General features: G+C 31.9%; 1 protein-coding gene across 1 annotated transcript; it reads left to right on the top strand.

Annotated features, from left to right (window-relative positions):
* The first annotated feature begins 22 nt into the window (after positions 1–22).
* LOC125053958 (CDC42 small effector protein homolog) lies at positions 23–27,997 on the top strand. Its single transcript, XM_047655593.1, has 4 exons — positions 23–166; positions 18,740–19,108; positions 26,216–26,310; positions 27,280–27,997. The coding sequence occupies exons 2-4, from the start codon at positions 18,967–18,969 to the stop codon at positions 27,286–27,288; spliced, it is 246 nt and encodes an 81-aa protein (XP_047511549.1). The 5' UTR covers positions 23–166; positions 18,740–18,966; the 3' UTR covers positions 27,289–27,997.

The following is a 27,997-nucleotide window of genomic DNA, read 5'->3' as shown; positions in this document are numbered from 1 at the left end:
TACATTCTACATATTTGTTGACAATTCCCGCAGTCGTCTCCGTTTGCCGTCCGGAGTGAACGTGGCCACCAGTCGGTGCTAAGCGTGTTTTGAGTTAACGCGTTTTGCGTGGATTAACTTGGTGTTGTGTTTGTGTTCATTTATTAGTCAGCTGTTAGAAAATAATGTAAGTATTTAGAATCATTATTAAGTTAGGGTTCATTTTATTTTGATAAATGTAGAGGCGAAAGCATGGCCGCGATTCCGTTACGTGTGTCTTCTTTTGAACTTGACTAACGAGTATAAATCCATTTCCTCAGGCAAACGGATGTAAGAGGACTAAAGAAATATTTAAATTTTACTTCCTCTCATCATTAGTATCTTGAGTGACCATAAGTTTAAAAAATACTAGGATAATATATATAATATCGTTTATATAAAAAATAAATGTTAGTGATAATAAATAATAATACATACATAGGAGTTGGAAGAAAATATTTTGTATACCTACGTACGATAGACAACTACGTAACTTCAGTATTGATTGTAACTTAATAGCTGAAATATTTTAATTCAGTTTATCATATGAAAGTCAAGACAGTAATAAAAGTTATTATGCAAATGCTTCGTATACTTAAATCTAAGGAAAAGTGGATTTCTCCGTTACTGTACCCAAGCTATTTTAAACTTCGTTCAACTGTTAAAACCTAAATTAATGTTGTACTAAACTTATTTCTGTACAAGAAATACCAAGCTACAGGAAAACTTCTTATTAATCGGTATACGTATAAATATTTATAGAGGCTTGTTTGTTTGGTTATCATCGCTTTGGTATTCATAACACGATGTGATGGTTCTGCCACACAACTTGGCTGTTCATCCACTCAAAAATCATATAAATTGCACAAATCCTATTTGGATATTAAACTTGTATAAATTTTATATAAATTGTATGTTTATTATTATTATTATATAATAACAAACATACAATTTATATAAAAGTGTTTACCAATTGTTATACATAGTTACTTATTTAATTCATAAATTAATGCTAAAAAAATATTTTAGGTCCAATCTATCAAAAATATTTTTTTATTCATTGTTTAAGAATCTTCTGTCACAGCCCACAGGCGATTACAGATAAAAAAATAATGAATTTGGGTTAATAACCGTTGTAGATGGTTCACTACATGTTTTGCCCTAAATGTACTCGCGGTAGCCGAAGACTTTAAAAATAATTAAAGACTTTAAGAATTTAAAAATAGTCTCTGAGAAAAATACTTAGTGACATTTCTGAGTTATTCCATTAAATACACCATCTTTAAAAAAATACGCGTTAGTGTGTGTTCATTCACAGTTGCTTATATAAAATAATATATTCATTATATTAACTCTTGGAAGTACTCAGCTATGCTATGCGTCAGTCTGTATGGGTACAATAGATTTGACAAACGACCGCTAATATTTTAACATAACACAAAACTGTATGAGATGTGTAACGGGGTATTTGATTTAGGAAATAATTATACAGTTTAATACTGTTGAGATAAGTGTGTTTAATATACCCTAAACGTGGAAGTAAACTTTGTTAGATTCTTCTGAGCCTTCTTCGTCTGACACGCCGACGATGATTTTGGGTCTAAATTATGCCGTACGAAGCTTTTCTTTGCAAATACGAGCTAGTTAAATAAAATAAATATATAATAAATAAATATATAATAGAGATAGACAATTGATGGACAGCTTGCGAACTCAGGATCAAGAGTCGTACGCTGAAGCCACTATGCTGCTGTAATAATGTTGCAGCAGTACTTTTTTTATTAGAAAAGCTTAATTATCAATGATTATACTAAAATTAATCAGACATTTACTATGGTTAGCAAATCAGCAAATATATTTTTGGCGTAGGTATGTAGTATGTACATGTGTCCTGTCACCTATAACAATTACCATTACGCGGAACAGTTATTTGCGTGCAATTCACATACGTTTTAGATTGAATTTCTATTAAATTCACTTTGTCACGACTATTTTTTGCAAGTTCATTGACCATTATATCAGCAAAATCGGCTCACTAGACGCGTATCCATACTTTATGTACTTGTACCCGTACACCGTAACTTTAATTTAATTTTTCATCACAGTTTTAGTTCCAGTTTATTAGCTCAGATAAGGAAAGAATGGTATAGTTTAAAAAATGCAGTCTCTGTACGCAAATGTTAATTAAATACATTGTTTACTATATCCGTTATTTTGTTCAGAACGTCTGCTGATAGTACATCTTACGCATCTATTTTAAACGGCTGACTCAGTAGCAGACAAAGGGAATTTGAGTTGCGAATGAGATTACGGTTTTAAATGTTTTGCGTAATCTACTACCGTGTATATAATAGGAATTTAAATCATTAAATTTTAGTTATATATTTTTTTCTTCACAATCTTTAAGTGCTAATTAGTTAGTTTAATTCTAATAATATCATTATTAAGTACAATGTTTAGGATAAAAAACCCTTATCTTGTATTCTGTGAAATTTTTTTGTAGCTTTCAGTCGTAGACACATTTATTATTTTGGTACCTTATTATAATAATTATTGGTGTTATACTTACTACTTTACACTTTATCTTTATTACGATGTATTAAAATAAAAAAAAGCTCTATTCAGCCCAAAAGTTTAGTAGTTTTCAGTATTTATTATTTTCGAACCTTATTATAGTTGTCTTAAACACAAATACATCAATGACGTTATTTACAAATTTATTTTCTAATGAATATCTCTCAAGACGTACTAAATGTTAAATTAAGGGTTATAATATGATAGTACATTTATGTATGCGGCGGTCTCTAATTGTTTTATGTTTCACACCACCGCAGATTCGCAACACGATGTGAAAGAACCACGACCGCTTTTGAATGTCCTCACACTTTAATTAATTTTAAACACACCCATGTACCGTGTGATCCATAGCCGGCCCTTTTTATTAATCCAACAGAAATAAATTAGTCAGTGGCCAAACACCCTCATTATGCCTTTGACACGTTGGTTACCTCACAACATTTTATTTTATCTGTAAATGTTCAACTCCTTAACACCACGGGCCTAGTGAGAAGACTAGTGAGAACTAGTGAATTAGTGTTAGTATTAAGTCCTAAAGAGTGAGAGAAAAGAAATTGAACACAATTAATAGAGAAGTAAGTAGTGTAAGTAAGTAACTGTAAGTAGTGTTATTGGACACTTTCTTATGTAAAAATCCTTAATAGTTAACTAGGTTGGACTTAAATTACTTATTAGTCTTAAGTTAGACTAGATTGTAATGTTCCATGATGTCTTAGTAAATACACATGTATAAAAAAAAATCTGTAACTGTTGACTGAGAAATATATAACATATAGTCACTTAGTTACTATATGTTATATATTACAGTTACAGTTTTAAACAATCTATATTATACTATTACTCATATATTTTTATTGCTTATTTATATCTGAAGAAAGAATGACCCTTATAAAAATATTTGCTTAGAGTTGCACCTGTTAAAGCAATCGACAAAGTAGCCCAAGGGTATACATCTGGATGCGAATATCTGGTACATCCATTATACCGAATCTTTTGTTATATCAGTGACACAATGGCAAAGAAATTTCACGTTGACACGGTTTAAAATAAAATAGGTAATATCATTGTTGAGCGCGCCATCGCAATTTCCTTGTACGTAATGCATAACAATAAATTTTAAAAACTATTTAGTGTATCAGATAAATCACAGAATTCATCAAGCAACAAGGGATCAAATTTACTATTGAGTAGTGACTTTCAAACAGAAACGTTTTTTCCACGTCTTGTCGGCTCATTGTTTTATGAAATTTCAAATCGCTTATAAACTTTTAGGTTATAGGTTAGGTTTCAATAGCTGTCAAAAAAGTGTCGTTAGTGTATGGCTCAGGGTGGCAAACTTTGGATCTTTTCCTTTTTACGACATTAGACATAAATATATATACATACCACCTTTATCAAAGTCATGATTCATTTACGTTAGCTCATTTCTAAACTCTACAGCATTCAAACGTGTTTAAAACCCCTAGTAAAGAACTATTACATCACTGTTATCGCGTTTTTATTTACTTCAATGTACGTATTATTTTTAACAATTATTGTCTAAAGAAGTCACGTTTCGGATCACGAGTCTTGCTTCAAATTATACATGACCCCGTCGTTACGTGTTCACTTTAAGCTAAAATACTAGTAATTTATTTAAACGGTTTGCTTAAATAACTAAATTGCCTTGTATAATAAGCATATTACTACACACAGAACAAACAGTAGGTTATTATTTTAGCTAAGAGTCTTAGCGAACAAATACATCGATCTTGACCCAACTCCGCATATCATATTTCAGCCCTACAATGCTCAGAGGCGATGAGAACTTGGAGAAACTGATCGTGGTTGGTAACACAGAAGGCAAAAGATCACGTGGCCGTTCACCAACCAGATCGACTGATCAATTGAAAGAATCATCGTCCTCAAAACTGTAATAAGAGACGCGCTGTTGGAAACAGATTGTCGGCTCCAGATGTTAAATTGCTCTGACATGAGCTACCGACTGAAGAGGGAGTCTTAGCATAGTATTTTGTATACAAAAAAGTATTAAAACTAATGATAATATATAATATTATGGCAATAACTACAAATCTACGTTATAACGTCACTTGTTTTAACTTCCAACCCAAATTACGACTCGACTTATATTGGTCTGCCTTGTTTTCCATAGCCTGTATATTTCACCTTACTATACTGCCATAAAATGCTCAATTCTTTCGGCATTATAATGGAGTGGTGAAGACTAGGTCTTTGGCTGCTACGTCATCAGGAGCTGGAGACGTTGACGTATTAAAAAATCTACAGGGTTACGCGCAATATTTTAACATATTTCACGCAAAAGTAATCGTTTAAGATATTTCTAGCTAGAACTAAAAAGATATAAAATTCAATGGCACGAATATTTTTGTTATTGCCATATTCAAAATAGTTGTGACCATCATCTGATACCTTAGAACCTAAATTTTCTTAGGAGCTCGTTTTCTTTTTTGCTAAAGAGTTATACATACTAAAGTATTAAGATAAGAGCCCTCTTTAAATCTTGGCCTAAGTCTTCTGTGAGTTCCGTATTTATACTTATTATTCGCTAAGATTTTATATTAAGTCATTGTTATAGTGTGTTGTTGTGTCCTTTTTACAACTGTTTGGATATAATTTAAACTGCATAAATAATATATAACGAATTAATTTTCTCCAAAGATATGGAAAGTGAATCGACGCTAAATTACTTTAATAAAAAAGCAATTTTCTTAGCTGAACTTTCTAATGCGTCAAATAAACGAGAAATGACATTAGTACATTGTTCGAAGCGATCTTAATAACCTTTGGCCTTAATAGTGATGACCTAATCTCTACTATATAAAAATAAGTCGGGTTTTCCTTCCTGACGCTATAACTCCAGAACGCACGAACCGATTTCCACGGTTTTGCATTCGTTGGAAAGGTCTCGGGCTCCGTGAGGTTAATAGCAAAAATAAAATTCAGGAAAAATTTTAACAGAAATGCGGGATCACCAAACGAAATGTTACATAAAACGAAGCCATCTGGTGGCGAAACGGAGTTCGCCGAGTTTGCTAGTGTAATATAAATATAATACATATTTAATGTGTTTAACAAAAAAAATATAAATAAAAAGCTCTATTTATATGAATACTGGGAAACAATCCATTGCAGCTGAGAAATTTCTTGAGCTTCTGAATAATAAAAAATGTCACGGTGTTGTGTGTTGTAGCACTATATGGTATAATAAATGCAGAGTTTATTATATATTTTTAGTTACATTAGAAATACCTAATTGAAAAGAAGGAATTCATTATCCCAACTATCCTAGTTCTCACATTTAAAACTGACCTAACAGTATTCTTAAGAGAAACAGTACAAGCTATATTAGTAAATTTAAACCAAGTCACTCGATATGTCGAAAGCCGTGCGCATGGGCAAGGAATGCATTGCGAGATCAAATGGACAAAAATAAACGCGTTGTCATGGCAACCGCCTCCCGCGCTACAGATTCACAAGAAATTGTGCTATTTATTCCATTAACGACTTTACTTGTTTGATTGCTGGAACATGAGTGAAATATATATACATTTTAATAGAATTTTCTTTGGAAAAGCACCTTTACTCTGTCAATGTTTTATGAATACTACTTTATGGAACTAACTACTATTATGGAATGAGTATTTTTATATTTTTTTTATCAAAAACCTTATACAAATAACTTGAAGTGTTAGCTAATCGATCGGGATTTAAATTGTTTTAAATGGTCCAGGTCTCGTAATAGTTTCGTGTGTCTAGTCGCAAATGCACAAGAATGTACGTGTTTAATTTTAACTAAAAAAATAAACATGAGTGATTAGTATTAGACAATAGCAAATAAAATAACATACAATTTAGGCTAGCCTAGAATGTTTTGATCACATACTTCTTTACAAACATAAGTTTTTTTACCATTAAGGCTAGTACATAGGTATTTAAACTATTATTACTGTATTGTATTATGAGCAGGAAACATGTTGAATTTATTCTAACGTGAGCTAATTAGTTTTTACTCGGTAGGAATTTGTATGACCATAGAGAAAGGACATAGAGTCGTTCATTGGGAAATTTGTCAAAATTTATCCAATACGTGGGTAATCTATATTCCAGTAGCATTTTTTCTGACACCATCACGAAAAGGTTACGGGTTTTCGGTTTCTCTTCTGCCATTCTATTCAATACAAAATCTCTATGCTTCTGGCAAATATATCGCAATATAACAATCAAGTTTTTCTCTATTAAAAACGGCACCATATTTACTAATTGCAACCTCGTAACTACATTTGGGATATCGATCTCAACCTGATCTTAATATTGAGTTTTTGTATTACGTAATGTTTGTGTCATCAGCGTAAAAAGAAATTGATTTTGTCGTTAGATGACGTGATTAGGGCTTTGCAAATTCCAAGTATTAACTAATTGTTAAGTCATTTAAAATTGCTTTAGCTTGCTGTTCCCGCTTATTTTAAAACAGTGTATGTGTTCCTCTTTGTGTTCTGAAAATACTCTTCCTTGAAACTTATCTCAGAAAAACCGCAACTTTATCCTTTCACATTAAACAGCAATATTACTGGCAACTAATGTTAGTAGCAACAAAAATAATTATCCACGATATATGTGCGCTATCTAGTTGAGTATGAGTCAGCTCCAGTAATTACTTCGATACAAACAAGTATTTATCTCCAGTTGACTATTTAAGTGACATTTATAAATGGTAGGGACCTGTGTTTTATGTTGACTTTCTGCGTATTAATTTAATGTACATAAAAAGGATTTTATAGACATGTTTCTTTGTTATTACTTCTTCGGTAAGACTTAGAAACTGCAATATTAGCGAGTAACAAGTACGTTATCAACAATGTTTATAAATAGCTTGGTATCGCGTGCGCTGCTAAAATATGGTGTTTCAATTTGGTCAATATATAACCAAAAATCAAGTAAAATGATTCAGATGCGGGGTTATAGTATATTGTTGTGTATATAGTAGAATGTGAGGAATTGTTTTTATCCTGTATTTTCACTACATAAAGTATTGTTGTTAGTTTATGTCATCTTTATGTCCTAATTATTTGGCCTAAAGGTCTAGATACCAGGCCATAGACTCCAAAAAAAAAAACCTCCTAATTATCAATTGTATATTCCATAATGAAATACCACGAGCTGAACTCACCGGGTAAGACTCGTCAATATTTAAAACACAATTTACTTTGACTACAGTTTTTTTGGGTATGTGTTGACAATCTCGTTTGCTAAGCTTCGCGATACTCTCTGGTCATCTTTGAGAAGCAAAAATCTATGCGTAGATGGCCAGTGTTAAAAAAGAAATGAGCCTGGAGAATTTAAAACAAAACATGTTCATGACCTTTCTTCGTTATAAAAAGTAAAACATAACTTTTCGGCAAACATAAATCACTTACGCCTTAACTACTTTCATTTACATCCGTGCGAGTTAATTTGAATGAACAAAGAGTTCATTGTTTTCTGGGAATTCGCAGACATTGTGCTGCGAGTTTGATTAATTATTCCATAGTTTTTAATAATAGAGATAGTAATCGGCCTTAGAACTCACGTCTGTGTCTCGTTTAGCAGCCATTGCACGTTCTTGTAGACGAATTTGACTCTTATGATATAGAAGATAAGACTAAAAAAATATTTAAGATTGCTATAATAAATTAAATGTATTCTGCACACTTTATAACACATACAATTCAATTGTTATTGAAAAAATGTATCAATCTCTATGCGTATTTGAAATTGAAAAAAGTTTGAATATTCTTGTTTTTAAATAAGTATTCTTATATTAATATTTAATATACTAAATATCGAAAACCACAAGCTTTAAGCACAACTTAAAGTACAATTTATTGTTTTTGTTACCTCTATTATTTATGCATAACTAAGTACTCACTATTAACTAAAATAATGCTTATTTTTATGCCAAGGAATGTACCGGGTTTATTTTTTTATTTGGACCACAGAAAAAATTACAGGGAAATTTTCAACATAAGTTTTAAAAACATCACTTCGGAAGCTATATCGTCGAATCATTAAAGCTAATACATATAATATATATGTATTTGTGTATATGTAAGACATATGCTGTAAATTAAAATCTATGGTTATTTATAAATTTACATAAACTATACATCACGAATACATAATATTTTTACTAATTTAAAAATTAACTATTCAGTTATAATACAATATTCTAATAGTGTTACGTGTACTTGCCTTTAAGCCAGAATTACCCTACTAACTTATTGGTTCACAATGCAAATACTAGCACAATTATTTTAATTCTATTAAGTATTCTTTGCAATATAGTACTGTCATTTAAGTTTAAAGTTCTTTATAATCTTTGTAAACACAAATTAGCAATTGTATCCCTAATAACTGTAGTTTCATTGTCGAGCCTAGTACTGTCCTGCGATTCTGTAACTCACTTTTCGAACTCACACAGCGGTTTTCGCATCGGCGGTCGCTCTCAAATCAGTCGTGAAGCAGTCATTTTATGATTTGGCATTCTGAAAAGTTGGGAGCTTGTAGTTTATTATTTATTAGAATGCCAAATCATAAAATGACTGCTTCACGACTGATTTCAGAGCGACCGCCGATGCGAAAACCGCTGTGTGAGTTCAAGAAGTGAGTTACAGAATCGCAGGGCTGACCAAGAAACATAGAACATAGAACTTTTCGGGTTCGGAGCAGATTGCTTATTTTAAACAATTCTGCTGATAATACAGTCTTAACCGCAAAATTACCGTAATAGTTTCTCAGATGGCTATTACGTAGTTTGCATTAATATTTTTTAAAAATTGTATCCAATATTTAAAACATAAAGAGATTGTTTAATACAATTTGCTTTAAGCGTACACTTTTATGACTTACGTGACTATGCGGGTAACGCTTGGAAATTATGATAATCCAGCACTAACGCAAACATCGAACCCGGAACCCCTAATTCAAGGTAGTTGCTTAGCAACAGTAAATCAATAGTGTCCCTTTTTGGAATTATGAAAATGTTGTAGAATGATTACGATATTTATTCCATAAAATTATTTTCCCGTTGTTAACTGGATTAACTAAAGAGGAAAAGGAAGTACATTATAGGTATTTAATTACAATAAAACATATATATTGTGAGTTTTAAAAAATGTTGGTAAGGTACTTTAATTAGTTCTGATTTGAGAGACCAAACAGTCTAGTTACTTACCAGAACCGGCATTTGTAGAAGGTTTACTTTTTAAGCTGATTTGGCCTTGTGGTTTCAGCGTGCGACTTTCTTCCGTGAGATCGTAGGTTCGATCCCCGGCTGTCTATGTGCCTATTTAACATTCGCTCGTTTCATTCATTCGTATAGGAAAACATCGTGAGGAAACCGGCTTGCATTAGACCCAAAAAGTCGACGGCGTGTGTCACAGGAAGGTAGGCTGATCACCCACTTGCATATTAGATAGACAAATGATCATAAAACTCATACAGCAATCTGAGGCCCAGACCTAAAAACGTTGTGGCGCCACTGGTTTTTCTACTATTGACGTTAATTTATGTTTTGCAAACTTCTAGATGACTGAGGTATCAAGATGAGTAAAATTTATAATTTCGTAGAAAGTGTATGCACTTTTGCGAGAACAATCAGTGGATAAATTTGTAACATAACTTAAATATAACTTTATAAATGAAATCAATAGTTTTCTAGGGTATGTTGAGCGCGGTGCCGGATTTAACAAGCAATCAACCTACTTTCATAGTAGTGTGTGGTTTTTATATTATTTATGGTAACCCAGATAATACAAGTCGCCACACCTTTAAGTGGCATCTCTTAATTTTTCAAGGTCACATTTTTGTAGGTTAGAATTATAACTTAGCGAATTATTAATGTGAAAAGTACACATTATTGCGACAAAAAGTGTCTACAACGGTAAACAATTTGACCTCGTAGTTAACGTAAAAGGCGTTTAAAGATACAGAAGTTCTGGGTTCGATTAGCTGACAATAATTGTTGTAATTTCCTTTAATTATCAAACACGGAAAAGTGTCTGCCTCTTTCCTTTCCTTCTGCCCACCGGGGCTTACATACCGTCTGCCCCATAATGCTTTGAATAAATAATTAATTTTTTGAGGTTTCATTCATATATGACATATATAACAAGTGAGCGTCGGTCACTTTCCTTTTACATTTTTACTTAAATTCCAACGACAATGCAAAGGATTTCTCTTTTATCTTTTCGTTCTTTTATCGGACTGTAAAATGTAGTCTGGTGAGTCTAGATCAAAAAGGCTACGTCATATAAGCTACGTCGAGTAAGGTTAAACTTTTAATTTATACATATCTATAACTATCTCATTTTACAACTTATTTAAATAAAACCAATATACATATTATGTGTAGTCTGTGCAATTCCTTCAGAATTTGGAAAAAGGAATCATGGCCAGCAATAAACAGATATATAATGAAGTCACAAGGCCGACAATTGACATTGAATAGAGGATAACCCGCATGATCAAATGAGATTTAATTCATCATCGACTTGATTTTGAATACGATAAAATGGAATTTGGCCTTCTGAGTGAAATGTTGAATTAACCCCAATATTAAATGAAATTTACAAAAGCATTAGATATAAATAGATAGATAATTAAAACAAAACAAATACTCGATTTTAAAATTTTGGCAAAAACCCTAACATAATGTCGTAATTTTAGCTAAAATTTTAAGGTTATTGGTAAGTTTTATTTAGTATTAATGTAGATGTTATATTATAAATTAATATGTATTTTCCATGAATAAATAATAATAAATTATTTAATTAACTATTTTCTCACAAGCTGAGAGTCTAAATATCGGGGTTCGAAATTTGAATGTTGATTAAAGCGCGACGCGACGTTGCCGAACTTACCAGAGTATTCTAATATCGTTGTCTAGTGTTGAATGAATTGCACCGAATTTTTTATATATATTTTTAATGTCATTCATTCGCTACACAGATATATATTTACACATTTTCCTTTCCCACTCCTTATCTGCTAGGGGTAAACACACCTACACAATAATTTGTTGATGTTTTAGTTCAGTTGCTAATTTAATTAAAATTAAGTACGAAGACAATATTGCATGCTTGAAAATGTAATTAGGTCCACATGTTATTCTTAGCATTCAGAAGCCAGACAAATCGCCGGTAACTTTAAAATTGTAGGATGGCCATGTTTTGTTGACTCTAGGTACATTATATTTTTATATAAAACTATACTACCAAAAACAATTCATCTAAATTATATTTAAGACGATGAAATTTCAAACTTTAACATAAAAACAAAAAATCTCATCTGTAAAGGTCCAGTCGTTTAGGAGGAGTCTAATTATAAACACACGCACAGAAGATTTATATATATAAAAATATATTAATAAAAATAAGTTTGTATTCGTTATAGATATAATACATAAGATATTTATTATTTTGGATATGTTTTATCGGTTCATAAATTTAGAGAGAAAATAAGCCGTAAAATTGTTTATAATTAGGTTTATATGAAAGGTGGAAATTTATTGCGTACGCGTGAGAAAGTACGGAGCATTACACCGGTTGACCTCTCGTGACCATGCTTCAAAGCAGACTATTTGTCAGGAAAAATACATTACACTTGTAATTCTACACTTTTTTGAATAATTTAACTTGTATGCTTTCGTATAGTCAAATGAGACTTATTATCTTGTCAAACATATATCATTAAACAGCGACTTTCTTCATATTATCATTTACTTAATACAATTTTGACCAGCGATATTTTAATGTTTTTCGTAAAAATACAAAATTGTATGAAGTTATTGAATACTGTCTGAGAATTTCTAATAAGAGGGTGACACTAATGATGAGTCACGTCAGGTGCTTCACCTCGGCCCTCGTGTTCACTGGGGTGCAAATATATCCCCCTACCAAAGCTTGCTCGCAAGTCACAAGTTTCACAACTAGGAGTAGTACGCGGATTTAATTTATTTTACGCAAAGAAAACAATTTTGTTTTTCTTTTTATTTGTTGTAAATAATATTAACAGCATTTAATAATATTATTTTCTTTTTTAATATATATATACACTATTATTTGCTAGTTTCTTATGGGTATAATTTTCAAAAAGTGAACATTCCTATTGACAGTTGACCTCTTGTGCATTTGTCATAGTTTTGTAACAGTGATTTGGCGCCAAATAGGCCAATCAAAAGTAACCACAGATTATTTATAATGAAGAATTGGCACGCTGCACGCATAACCGCCAGGTACGCAATGTAATTAGAGATTTGGGCCACATTGCATCATTTAATGCGTTTAATTGCTTTGGTACCATTCTGATAGTACAACAATATTGTGTATGTAGATGAATCAATAAGTATGTAACAGTATTCAATAAAATTTCGCCTGTCGTAGCTCGATATCACAAGTTTCAGCCATAAATGGCCATAGATAGTAATTAACCTTTAAGACTTGTCATTTTATTGTTAATTTTAATCTCAACTTCACTAATCAATGTTATTTGAAACTGTTGCTAGCTACTTAGGAATAATACTACTTTATCTGTACTAAGAAATAATACTACATTTCAGCGAGCAAATAACATTTGGTGCTTTTTGTTTTGCGTATAATCTCAACAGAATCTATTTTAGAATCAAATTCCTTTTTTACTCGGAGAAAAACACATCTTCTGATCCCTTTTGTGTTAAGTTTACGTCACAGTGGGAGATAACAGGACAGAAATAGACAATGCTGTAATTATATTAGCGTTCTTCGGAAGATCCATAGTACAATTGAAAAGTTGTTTCTGTGAATAGATTATTATAGATGTATATAAGTACAATTAACTTTTAATTGTTTACTTTAATAATTAAATATGCATAAATCGAAAACTAAAATAAATTTAAAGAGCTTTGTGGCAGTCTACCTTTAATGCTGGCAGCGTTTCTTCGCTGTATTGCTATAACAATAGTAAATTTGTACTTTAGAGATTTTTTTAATTTATTACTACTTACTTATAATTGTTATATTTAGGTTTGTTTGTGTATTAATTATTAATAGGTAATAAAGCATTAAAATTCAGAGAGAGTTGGTTTTGGCCTCAAATTTATATATTAGTTTCGCGGTATTTGTTTTAATAGGCAAGTAGGATGAGATAGGCAGAATGATGATCTTTCTGTGCCTGACACACGCCGTTGGCTTCTGGGGTCACAGCTTGTCGGTTTCCTTACGATGTTTTCCTTTACCACATACCACATAGACAGAAAGTTTATTGGTTGATGAGATGAGACCCGCATGATGACACTAGGCCATCACTGCCTTTTTAAATGTCTTTAAATAAGCATATACTTTAAACTATAATGAGAAAGACAGTGTACTTCTGTTAATAATATTTTTCTTTATTGTATGTTTAATGTCCTAATACTGGCTTAAATTTAAAGAAAACCGACACCACAGCGTCCTCTTGTACGTAATGCGAAGCACTCTAGACGCTGAAGCAACAATTTTTGCGAGGATAATTTTTATAAGTAGCCTTGTAGACAGACTATTGATCGAAGCTCTCAGCACTGGCAGCCTTCCAGACTATTCAGAATTAAGCTGCGTATACAAATTAGTCACGCTCACAAGGATGAGCTTTTTAATCTGATATACGCAAGGGGTAGACTGATTATAGTACCCTTAAATCGAGGAAATCCACGTGCGAGACTAGTTCTAGCTCCCCGTCGCCTCATATCATAGTCATATCAAAGTACTTGCGCGAACGCATAATATGTAGCTAAAAACATATATTTTTATAAATCTTTTGTGCGTGTGATTGTAATTAAACTTAAGTGGATTCGAGATGATTCTTAGTTAAATGTATTGAATAATTTCTTTTTTGTTTCCTTTTGTACATTTTTGAACCTTTTTGTAGTTTAATGTATTATGTATTCCATCTCTGGCTATATTTTCAGTGTAACGAAATAAATAAATAAGTTTGAAATTATTAAGATGTGTGTATAGGAGAACGTCTATCGTCCGCTAGTATATATAGTAAATATGTATTAATTTTTAAACGCGACCAATGTTTACATTTTTAATTGGGTTAATAACATGTTAATGCCTTTATTGGAATTTGTATAAACAAACAATTCTAATTCAATGCAAAATTGTGAAATAATTTTTATGCAACAGTCATTGAAAATGCTTGTCGTGGCTAATCGAAGGCTTTTGCCGACTAAACAAAACGAAATTTGTGAAATCGACAGTTTTGTTGCGACATTTATTAAACAGATATTCAGTATGTAGTTGCACTATATCTCTTTGTTCTCTTAGGCTTCTTGCTTCTTTATAGGCAAGGTTGTATGCCTGGCACATGAGCTTTGAGCTTAAGGCATGCCAGCTTTCTTGTAAATTTTCACCGTACGATACAGAAAGAAATATACATTTGTTTTGTGTGATAGAAGATCGGGCCCATAAAAGTTTTTATTATAAAAAAAAGTTTTGAATTGATTCACGACTTATTATCTGTGTCTTGCTATTTGATAAAAGCTTATTATTCTCCAACCTTTATAATTTTACGCTATAGTGTGCTTAATATGCTATGTATAAACCATTATCATTATTATTTTAACAAAAAATCATTAAAAAGATTTCAGAAATTTGATTCTCAAAGATGTTTTATCGATTGAATTATTTTAACACGATATACATTGTTTTGTGTGAGTTGCATAAATAACATCTATAATTTGTCATATATACGTTTTTTAATTAACTGAATATGTTTAACATTGCTCGTTTATGTTAACATCAATTGTTACTCAATGGTTTTAAATGTCTTAAAATCATTACATATCAGGGTCTTATCGCTTTAATGGACCCACATAATGAGTTCATCTCATCCGGTGTTATATTTGTTTAGGCTACACTAATATTTACTGTCAGATTAAGGTGTACTTCCAACTTGTAAAGCGGATCTATTATATTAATATTTATATTGTTTCGTTTAGTACATCTGTTATAATATAGTCAAACGGAGAACAATGGCTGGAATTTGGATTGACCTGTAAATTAATTATTCATATAAAATCATTTCCATCATCACTGACCCACAGATTCAGAGTCGAGACTTGAGGTTAAGTGACTCCTGTATGGCAAAAGCATTGGATTTGACATGTAGAGGATGAGGTTTGTTCATACAAAGCTCAAGAACTCGCCTGGTCTGAAACAAACGAATTTCATTAGCGATAGAATTTTATTGGTGCAACGCATTTCCAAACACTAGTATGTATATATATTAATGGGATTGATAATATCGCAATCCAGGAGAGAGCATTGTTACTGTCGAAAATATAGTTATTCTAGGATAGCTCTATCATTCACAATAGTAATTATAAAAAAGTAAAAATCTCGTTTTTAAGTCGGCTAGTACTTCAATTCGTATATTTCATATTGAAAAAACGTTTTGACGGATCTTGAAACAATATCCTATTTAATTGAAGTTCCTAAAGGCCCAGTGCTGTGAACAGCCTATAAAGTGAGCGTTCAAGTATTACGTAACGAATTTTGGGAGGGGGGGGTCTATTTGTAAAACATTACGATACGGGGCGGGGATTAAATTACGCGTTATTGTTAATATTATATTCGACTTTCCAGTACTTTACACCACATAATGGTAACTTTTAGGTATAAAGAGTCACTGGGTGGTCAAGAAACGTTTTGCTATTGGGTACAAAAAACGTTACGGCACGTTACATGGGGGAGGGGGGGTCAATAATCTCCAAAAATTGCGTTACGTAATACTTGAACACTCCCAAAGCCACTCGGTTAACGTTCGATTTAATTTATGTGTGTGAACTAATAATAATAATTCTAATTTTATGGTTAAGAATTATACATCCTGTTTACCGATTAATAGTAAGCCTATAGCGGATAGCCTATTAAGTACCACTTTCTCTTGGCTACTGGCGCCACTCTTGATCTCGTAAAATAATTCTAAATGGTTTATTTTATATTAGAAAATGCAGTATAAATTAGGTCTCTGAAATTAATTAATATTATGTATATATAAATATAATTATTTCGATTGTATTAAGAAGATAATTTACATTAAATGCTTTTTATTCATTCTATCATATTATATTTTCTTTTTTTTATTACTTTCTCTCATCTAGGTTAAGTTATTAAGCATAATAATATTTGAAGATGGTTATTTGTAATGCAAAACTTTTTGAATAAGTAGAAAACTTTGTAAAATTTGAAAGTGCTTCGTTTTCAACCTGTGTGAGATTCAGAAACGAGACAGCGCCATCTATGACAAAATCTAATACGTTTTTGGCATATAGAAGTCTAGACTCTGATTCACCCTAAGCTTGCACACACTCTTAAGTATGTACTTTGTACAAATTTATATACTTTGTTGACATACTCAAATATATGGCATTGTGCCATTTTTTTTTAAATATAATATAATAATAAACGCAGCCAAAGTTGCCTGTATTGCAAAACTTTACTTAATACTGAATGGTAAAGGTTGATACACTTTCACTGTTAGTTGTCAGACGTTGATAGTTCGATTGACGTATACCTGTCAGTTGTCATTCACTGATAAGCTAATTAGCTATCAACATGTTGCAGTATTAATGAGTCGTTAGGAGTAAAATGACAGGAATATATCGGAGTACATTTAGTAATGAAGTTCATTTGATACGAAATATACAGTATTTACGTCAGGTCCTCATATGTTATAGGAAATTTTAAATGTTTAATAAGGCTATAGTCGATAGCAGAAAGAAATATTATTTGATATTAGCTTCTGTTATTTAGTTACGTTATTAGGTTAGGCATAATGTGGCATTCCAATAATGCATTTTTGAAATCGGCCCATTTGAGTTTATTCGTTACATACATACAAAATTACCAATCTTTCCTTTTTACAATACAATATAAAAATAAGTTTAGTTTACGATTGCAGGATAAAATTGGAACATTTAGCTGGATTTATGCCAGTCCCTGAGAGAACCTTTCTCATATTGGGGTTACACTTTAAGGGGCAACATAGCGTGTTAAAATAGTAGTTATGTATTTTCGGACATATTATGATTCTTGATTGCATGATAGGGAAACAATTTTCGAAAAGTATACTAAAACTACTGAGCTGTGTTAGCCTAGTGGCTTCAACGTGCACAGGAGGCTGATCATCTACTTGCCGATTAGATTGACAAATGATCGAGATATAGATACAGAATTCAAAGGCCCAGAGCTAAAAAAAATTATACTAAAACTATACCTTTTTATAAGACAACTTCTCCAAGTCCCTATTAAGTCTCTGCTATAGATATAATATAAAATTTAACCTATGGTTTACGCTAAAAGTGGATTCTTAGTTCGTAATAATTACATGTTTATTTATTAATTTATAAATAATCATACACATATCCAATATCCATATTATAAAAGAAAACTCTTACACAATATACTAAGCCAAAACAGATCACATTAATAAACAAAATATGTTTATGAAACAGAAAACATAAGTACATTTATATATAAAAAAAAAAGAAAACAGAAAATAAACATTACTACTACAACTTCATATTCTATAGAAACACTAAATTGTCACTACTGCTAAATAAAGCAAAGTTGTCCCGCTTTTTAAAATATTTCTCCACATCCTCTTTGGTAAGGTGTAAATGTCAACATCTTCATAATTTATGTTATATATGTAGTAGCTAAACCCGAAACATTGGCGAATTACGCAGATAATTAAAGCATATGGAACAATTGAGAATATCTTGTCGCATACGGGAGAGGGATTCTTAGAGAAATTAACGTTGCTGTCGTCTTGTCGCATACGGGAGAGGGATTCTTAGAGAAATTAACGTTGCTGTCGTTTATTTCTCTTGGAGCTATCTATCCGCCCATTAAGAATTGCGTGCAAAAATAATAAGTCATATTAATTAATTAAACATTTAATAATAGTCATATTTTTGATACGTAAGTACTAAAACAACATGACGCTAATCAATTATTTGTAAACTAATTAATTAAACCGTTACTTCATTACGAAATTGTTTATTAAGTAAATACATCATCATCATAAATTGGACAAAATTGTCTAATAAATGGTTATTTCTTTTCAGATACTATCCATGAGCCATGTGATCATCACTATCGGATCATCAGTGATTTAAGCTAATCTGATAGATACAATATCAAGATAAATTTCGTGCCTCGAATTTAGTTGTGTGGCTGACGGAAACCGTCAGTTCTCAATTAGATCACTGGCAATCTGAGCTGGAACTGGAATATTTAGTGCTTATTCAAGCTTTTGTGAACTTGTGAAGTGAGGACTAGTAGAACTATTAAAATGGCAACTACGGGCAGTGAAATGTGGCTTCAATGGTTTGCGTGCTGCTACCAGCCGGCCGCGCAGGCGCAACGTACGAGGCGGAGGATAGATAGATCTATGATTAGTGCACCAACCAATTTCCAACATACCGGACACATAGGTAAGAACTAAGAACTTATTTATAACTAACTAGCTGACCCGGCAAACGTTGTTTTGCCATGTATACTATTTCTATTTATTCTATAACTAACTACTAAAATAAAAAATAGAGGTTGGTCGTAGAAGGGTAAACATTAGGGGGTTGTATGCTGTATCATAAAAAAATAAAATACAAAAAAGTTGTGTACAAAATAAAATAAAAAATCTTTGAGGTTTGAAAGGTAGATAGTAGACGATTCTCAGACTTACTGATTATGCATGAAACATATTTTCATAACAATCGGTAGAGCCATTTCGGAGGAGTATGGCTACGAACATTGTGATACGAGAATTTTATATATTAGATATATACTTCATTGATTCCCCGCGATGTCGTTTGTCGTAAATAACCCTAGATAAGTGGTCTAAGCGTCAAAATTTAACTATCAAATGTCAAATAATATACGCATTTTAGATTATCCTATCTGCTGCTCCGCCATGATACTTCGCGTTAAAGTAAGCACATCACACACAGCTTTGTCGATAATTTTATCACGTCACTAAAACTCTTTCAAGTGGTTCTTGAAAAGTGTAGCGTTAATCCGATCCGATGATTGTGGTATCGATAAAACTGTCAATTGATTATGAACGAATAACCTTCAAGTAGATGTAAATGACCGCGGTATTATATATGTTAATATATAATATATTTTCTACAGACGAGTAAATACCGTGTTTAATAAAAAAAAAAAAGTATACTTCGTACTGAGCAAGAAGCGTCTAAGCTTATATTAAACAAATACATTTGACTTTTTCTAATGATAGAGGAACTTGTTATATAAAATTCCTTAAAATAAAAAGTAACTATGACGTCAGAGATTTTTTATGCGTTATCTACTGTACAGTGTTGGCCTAGTGGCTTCAGCCTGCAACTCTCATTCCTGAGGTCGTAGGTTCGATCCCCGGCTGTGCACCAATGGCCTTTCTTTCTATGTGCGAATATTACATTTGCTCAAATGGTGAATGAAAACATAGTGAGGATGATGCTTGCCTTAGACCCAAAAAGTCGACGGCGCGTGTCAGTCACAGAAGGCTGATCGCCTACTTGCCTAGTAGATGGACAAATGATCATGAGCCAGATACAGAAATCTGAGCTCCAGACCTAAAAAGATTGTAAGCACTAATTCTTTTATTGATCTATACTACAAATGTTCTGTGAATTACGACACGACTCCTTGTGTGAATAACTTCTTACTAAAGCGGGCCATAGACGGACCGCATGTTGCAGTCAAGACCAACTGCAATATGCGGTTTGCTCAGGAACTGCTCGAGCGGTCCGTGTATTGCGAACATGAATTTAGTATGGAAACTGCAGATCGCCGTGCGGCGACCGCTTAGAGCAGTCGGTATCGGCTGCAACATGCGGTCCGTCTATGGCCCGCTTAACGTTCACATATAAAGCGACTTAAAAAGCACAGCGTATACATATGAAAAACATTAATTATGTCCTTTTATGAAAGTACTGAGTTACTATTCACACAAAACGATGTCTAATTACATGTATTAGATGCCATCAGGGGGCTGGAAAAAACTGCATTAAATGTTACCTTTTGCGGACATAACAGTTTTCAGTATCATCTAAAATACGTGATATAGCTGCCTCGTGGGTTAGTGGGTTTTTTGGCTGAGGCTCTTGCTTTGGGTTGGTTTACCTTAACCTAAACAATACCTAATGACCGAACATAGAAATGTTGTTGTTTAAACTTTGGAGGGCTAAAATGTAACTAGTTGTTGAAAATGTATAATTTCGTTATTTTAATAATTCTTTTCGAAAACTTGTTGGGAATATTGATTCACTGTTTTTCTTCATATTCAGGGACAAATAAATTAATATTAAAACTATAGCCTTAAAAATAAATACACCAAGCATATTATTTAAAATGTTTATGTATGTATTAGAAGGCAAACGGGCAGGAGAATCATCTGATGTTAAGTGATACCACCCATGGACACTCTCTTAGCCATATGGCTCGCAAGTGCGTTGCCGGCTTTTAAAGAATTGTTACGCTCTTTTCTTGACATTAAGTCGAATTGGTTGGAAAGTAAGGCATCTGGTTCCATATATTGGTGGTGCGCGGCAAAAAATCCCTTAAGAAACGCTCAGTTGTGGAACGACGGACGTTGAGGTGATACAGATAGTATTTTGTATTCTGGTTTGACGTCCGATGATAAAACTCAGCTGCAGGAATACTTCGTAGTATAAACTAGTTATGTAATTATGTTATGTGATCCACATAAAAACGGCCATTTGAACCATCCACAGAGGTTATATAAAATCAAAAACTCATTTGTATGCGCCGTACTTACTCGTTCCCATTTCGGTAATGGTAGTCAGTTCGCTTCCTTATATGGTACAAAATGGTTTGCGTCTGCTCTGACGTGGAATGCATTCATTGAAAATCTTTAGAAAAAGTAGAATACTTATAATAATAGATGTTTTCTATAATGAGGTATAAGTCTCTTGAAGTTAGTCAAATATTTGCTATTGTTTTCCGAGACACAATAAATAAATAAACAGCTGATCGGAATGAGGTAACTAAATAATTTAATATTGTTACATTTTATTTTTTTCCCCAATAATATACAGAATTTTGACGTTATCTTATTATAAATAGCGCTTATAGAATAAATAATAGATTTGTTTCGGATACAAAACTGTATAAAAGTTTATAGTTTTTGATAAATACAGTAGAAGGCTGCTCTAGTGCTGTAAGGTAGGTAGGTACTAGTCACTAGCACAATTTTGACATAAATATATATACGTATGTCGTATATGGTTCTTCGAACTCTAGCTACCGTCCCTAAGTAGTTAAATTCTATTTACGTTTGGCTGTATTTTGTGAAGGCCGTCGGGATTTTTTCTTAAAGTACAACTTTAGCTAGCGTAACATTCCATTCATAAAATACATTTCCACATTTATTAATTTTTATAAATAAAACAACCTTATTGAAATTAAGTTAACGACTCACGATTTAATTACAGGAAAACTGATTGCTTATTTAACGAACAGGTGAAATAAATAAAGCATGTCTTCAATACGACTCAAACAAATTAATTTTGATACTAGCAACATTAACAAATCAAGAAGTTGGCGCTACAGTTCAAATGAACCATACTTGTACATAATACTGAATACAGTATTTAGTAAGACAAGAAGCCCTGTTCATCGATTACTTGTGCTGTAAAAAATTGACGACGACATCTTTCTTTATAAATTACGTCGCACCCAACGAAGTTCTAATTAATACGAGTGCACGCAACGCACAATATCTTATACAAGCCGTAATACGTATGTATTAATTACCAGTGTTTTAAAATTACCTTAAAAACTTACCTCCTTAATTTATAAAATGAAATGAGACCGGGTCACGCTCACTCCTCACACTAACCCAGTTTGTTATAAAGAGATTTTAGAAGAGACTTTAAAAACCTATATTTGCCGTCTAGAATTAAGTATCTACGCTACGCAATCATTAATTATTTCTAAGTATGTGATGTACAAAATAAACTAAAGTTCTCTGCCCGGGACTCACCCTGCACCCAGTACAATATTGACTGCATTTGTCTGTTTTTGTTAGCCATTCAACTTAGCTTAAAATACACATTGATTATAGTGACGCTTTAACTATTGTTCTTTATTCATCTAATAGTAAAATGTGCTCTATTTTTGGACACGTAATAATAGATCTATTAATAAAAGTTTTCTTTTGATATAGTTATTTACTTTACTACGATTTTTTTTAACAACTCAATTTTTTAACAATTCAATTTTATGGCATTACCATTTTAATTTAGACGATTTAAATTTAATCGAAATGCAGTAAATAATGGTAACCACGAGAATTAAATTGACACATACCGAGTAATTACCTAAGCGCGGGTAACGAATTAAACTAATTAATTGAGGCCAATTAAAATCAACACGGTTAACGCTCATAATCAACATTATCTACGAGTACATCTATTAATAAAGTTATTATAGACAAGGCTGGCTTACAAAGCATCGAAAGACGTCAGAGGAATTCAAAGTAAATGAAAATACTTTGTTAATGTTGGTCATTGTATAGACGGAATTGTCAATACCACCGCGAAAACAATATCCAAGCAGGGTTTAGTCATTGAGTGTTGTGCATACAAGCAAATAACTGGCCATAAATTATAAGCAATGTTCTTAATGTTTTTTTATTTAACCAACTATCTTTATAATATGCATTCTTTTAGCAAAGTTCCCTTAAAAATGCATGAGTTTTTTATCTAACTTTGCAATGGTTGTTATGGTTTTATACATTGCACGACGCTTCTAAACTTTGACAATTGATATTTGATGAAATTTATTACTTGTGCACGCAAACTTATTATTTACTTCCATATATGATATAATATGTATTCAGTGTACATATCTGTTAACTATTACTCCGTCTAAAGGCATATATTATAGAAATTACCTATGTTCTATGTTTTAATTTTTATTAGAATCCTTATCACAGTATTCTTGTCCTTAAAGCCAGTCGATCACACACACAATATGTTCAAACGTGTTTGTGCATTTGTAATCATGAGTTTGTGATCATCAGTAAACAGTAAACACACACAGTTAAGTCTTAGAGACTATGAAATCGTGAAAGAAACAAGGTCGCCCTGATGTGTTTATAATAACGTCATGAATAAGTTTTTATTTTTAAATTATTTTCGTTGTTTAGTGTTTGTTTTCCGTCTTGAGTCGTGACTCATGATTGCTTTTTTTGCACGAACACGGCATGACCCTGCTTACTAGCATCATTTCAAATGTTTCATTGAATTTGCGAAGTTGGTAATAGATATAAACGTGGAAGGTTAATATAGGCACTGCAAGTTAGAGCTGCCACGTTTTATAATTAAAAGTCGCACTTCTGGTATAATTAGTGTAATGGAATTGTGTAAAAAAAAGAATAGCAAACATTGGCTGTTTGTAAATGCAAAATTTAACCAAATTCTTATTTTTCTATTTCATAAATTTTGCATTCAAATATGGAGTAACAATGAAATAATATAACAATTCAGGACCATTTTTCAATATTAATCATAGAAATTACAAGAATTGTAAACCTCCTTGTTCGAGTTTTTGATTTCGCTTAAAAAGAGATGACTTAAAATATTATATATTTATTTTATGTTAGAGGTTTAAATTACGTAATTCACAAAGTGCGATTTTCATTCCAAAGATCGTGTATTCGATTCCCGGATATCCACTCATGAGATTTTCTTTCACAATAAACACTTTCTCGACGTTTCTCTCGTGACTCCGTAGGAATGAAAACTTAGTGAAGAAACGACATGTTTAAGAACAAAAACTAGACGTTTATCAGGCAGACACAGATCACCATAAAAAAACATGTAATAGTACCAAATTCCATTACCATAGTGACTAAAATAAGAGTTGTCAGATACTATTTTTCAAGAAATCATTGTAACTTTAAAACGTTCTCTCATTACTCTCCACGAAAAACTTATTTTAATAAAAAAATCATAATATATATTAAGTACCTATGTTTATTGATGTTGCCTGTTATGAAGACTAATGTATAATAATTACTTAATATGGGGCGTTGAGAAAGCTGTCAAGGTGTGGTCCCATTATGTTATTAAACAAATTTTAGGTACGAAGGTCAAGGCATTTTCAGATTGATTATATTTTCAATTTCGCCGCTATAATAATACTACTATCAAAAACTTTTTAGAACATTTAATTTAAAATAAATCCCTTTATATTATATAATTTATAATTTAACCTAGCTTGTAAATAAAAAAAAATAACAATAACTATTAAAAGGAGTTCCTTTAGGCAAGGTTCCGAAGATACTGGCAGCGTTCCCCCTTTGAAGAGCTAGACTTATTCTTTGTCCGAGGTAGCTGCCAGCTCTTCGGTCTCCTGTGATGATCTCATTTATATTATTACTTGAATGTTATCGATGAATTTAAGTAGACTTCGAGGTTCGATTCCTACGAATACAGAATATAATTGTTGTAGTTGTATTAGTTTACAAAAAACGAATATAAAATCGCGATTATTGTGTCATCCCTAATTATGTATAATCAGTGAACACCCTTATGCTCTTCAGTCACAATATACATTTAGTTATTTTTTAACTATTTACAATAAAACATAACAAAAATGTTTAAATTGTCAAATAGGAAAAAAATAGCATTCATTTTATGTATTACTATATATGTTATGTACTTAGTATCCTTGTAATAGTAGCATTACCTTCTTTTATTTTTCCTTAAAAAAGTAGATTTTGCTTTTACGACTTTGCTCCCCGGGGCAAGCGAAATTGTGTGTGAGCTATCAGTATGGGCACTAATCCCAAGAGCAGCTGTTGACAGATACATATATTCAAGTAAAGCATCTATTTATGCTTAGTAAAGGTTGATCTCAATGTGTTTGAAGAATGTAATACGAGATTTGTGTTATCTTGGCTTGAGTTAAAACGTTGTACATATTATTGAATCCAAGGCCATTGTCATTCTGGACTAATAACTCTAATTTATGAATCATTTTAAAACACTGCTGATTTATACTAATTAAATAGAGATTTTTCCGTAATTTTTATTTTGATTTAAGTTAATGATATTTATTTCTTATTATCAATATTACAACGTTCACTTACACGAGAAAATATAATAACTACTAATACAATTATTAGGCTAGCTTATAAAGTAGTTGTATATTATACTAGTTAAAAAAAGTATAACAGTAGGCATGAAACAGAAGACTTATTAAATAGGGTCTCAATTAAAAAAATACCTATTTTTTCCTCGCTTATCGAATAAGTATCGCAATACAGCGAAGAAACACATGGTACACTGCCACAGGGTCACAACTTTTAATTTTGTTTTAAATTTATATGTATACCTATTATTCCACTTATTGGTATTAATTATTAACATATATTTAAGGTTTATGATCTTAGCAATTATAATTTGGTTTTCAGCAGTCTTGGTTAATGAGAGAATATAAATAAAATTGTTCTTTCATCTTTGTATAAGAAAATTATTATAAATTTTTAACAAATAACATTATCATTTCAGGCTCAACAGATGTAGACATGCCGTCATCATTGCTTCACTCAATCCAGAACCAGATGCAGAGTAAAGGCGGATACGAAATGCCCTATGGTGTTAAGGTAATATACCATTAAAGTAAAATATCACTGTTGACATTATTGTTGAGTAGGCTAAGCTCAAACGTAGGTAATACTACTATATGTGTGTACATACGTATGACACACTGTATGATGCACTTATAACGAGAACTTTCCCCCTTCTAATATTACCAAGTTACGTGGCGACATATATCTCTCAAAGTCCACGATTTAATTTTTAGTTTGATATTCCTACCTGGAGATTTTTTCTATTCGAAATCAGGGGCTCCTAGCGACAACAATCTTAAATAAAATAACCTTTTAAATAGACGTAAAATGACTTTTAAAAACATTCAATTTTGTGTCACATTAAGATTTATACACACTTTTACTTTGATTTATTGATGGTGGATTAATTAGCGTGAAATTTTCACAATTGTTTATTCGATCGCTTTTTATTTTAAACTTTCACCTTATTGTTTTATGAAGTCGCGTGACCTTCGGGGAGAATTTTCTCTAGTCAGGTGATCAGCCTTCGATGTTTTCCAAACTGAAACATTTATTTCCTTATCGAATCCGATTTGCATGCTTCTACAAATCGATAAAATTTATACGTTATTTCGTTACTTAGCTAACATTCCGAATAAAGAATATTTATTTTAAAGAGACTACTAAATGCAAATCCGGCGCTGGTGCTCTTTAATCTTCAATAGCGATAGACAACCCAACTTTTTGTAAGCAATTTCGATGCAGTTCTCTTAACATCCGTAGTGATGAAGTCGGGATTTCAATCGCTATTAGTAGTAAAAGAATATCGGTGAATACCTTCTTAAATGTTTACTATATTTCTTTTAAGGCCAGTACCTACTCATTTTCATCACAGCTTAACCAAGACACAAAAGAGCACTTTACTTCTAAAACTTAACTTTAAAAGGCATTTATCTGGTTGAGACAACATTTACAACTTCATTACATTTTCTATACATATATCTAATATAACTTTGTTTGCAGGTTTACTGATCCCAAAACGGTGCTGACGTCACAGAAGACAAAGCAAAGTGAAACGTGGCTAATTATGATCTTTATTTATTAAATAGTTTACTTTAAGTTTAGTTTGTATCCTCTTGTATATATAAAGTCAACACCGAAATCGGTAGACAAATGAGTTACCTTGAAAATAAAACTTGTAAGTCATAATATAGCTAGGTGCTCGGTTTTAAGTAAAAGTGCCGTTGTAAATCCATCGGACATTTACAAAAAAAGTGCTTAAATATATGAGCCGAAGACTTACTGAAAACATCAGGTCTTATAAGATTGTTACACGAAATTTGAGGCAAATATGTATGGCCATCGATGGATCCGACCAGCCTTATCAATTATAATAAATATGAATATTAAATGAATTGGATATGTGCCTTTGTAATCCTTCCCAATACAAATTTATTCATCTTGAAGATGCTTCTTCGAATTTAATATCTAATCTAAATCTTGATAGTAAATTGTATTTCTTACAAAAAATATTTCCTTTTATCATCGTTTATTATTGTATAATCTAGTCCGTTTAAAAATCAAATATTGACATTAAAATTATAACGTATTTTTTTTATATCTTATTCATTTTTAATATGGGTGCTCAAGCTGATGGCGTGAAAGAACTTCTAAGTATTCCACACATGCACTGATAGCGCGTAAAGCAGAAAAGTCGTGAATTGTTAAACTCACACTTAAG

Source organism: Pieris napi, chromosome 11, assembly GCF_905475465.1.
Source record: "Pieris napi chromosome 11, ilPieNapi1.2, whole genome shotgun sequence".
NCBI classification, from domain to species: Eukaryota; Metazoa; Arthropoda; class Insecta; order Lepidoptera; family Pieridae; genus Pieris; species Pieris napi.
Note: the sequence above shows the minus strand (reverse complement) of the source record. Positions and strands in the feature narration are given on the sequence as shown.

Bases quoted from the DNA above. Each gene is read 5' to 3' on its own strand.
- LOC125053958 (XM_047655593.1), top strand. From the start codon at position 18,967: ATGGCAACTACGGGCAGTGAAATGTGGCTTCAATGGTTTGCGTGCTGC. The intron at 19,109-26,215 runs GTAAGAACTAAG...TTATCATTTCAG, and splicing joins CCAACATACCGGACACATAG to GCTCAACAGATGTAGACATG.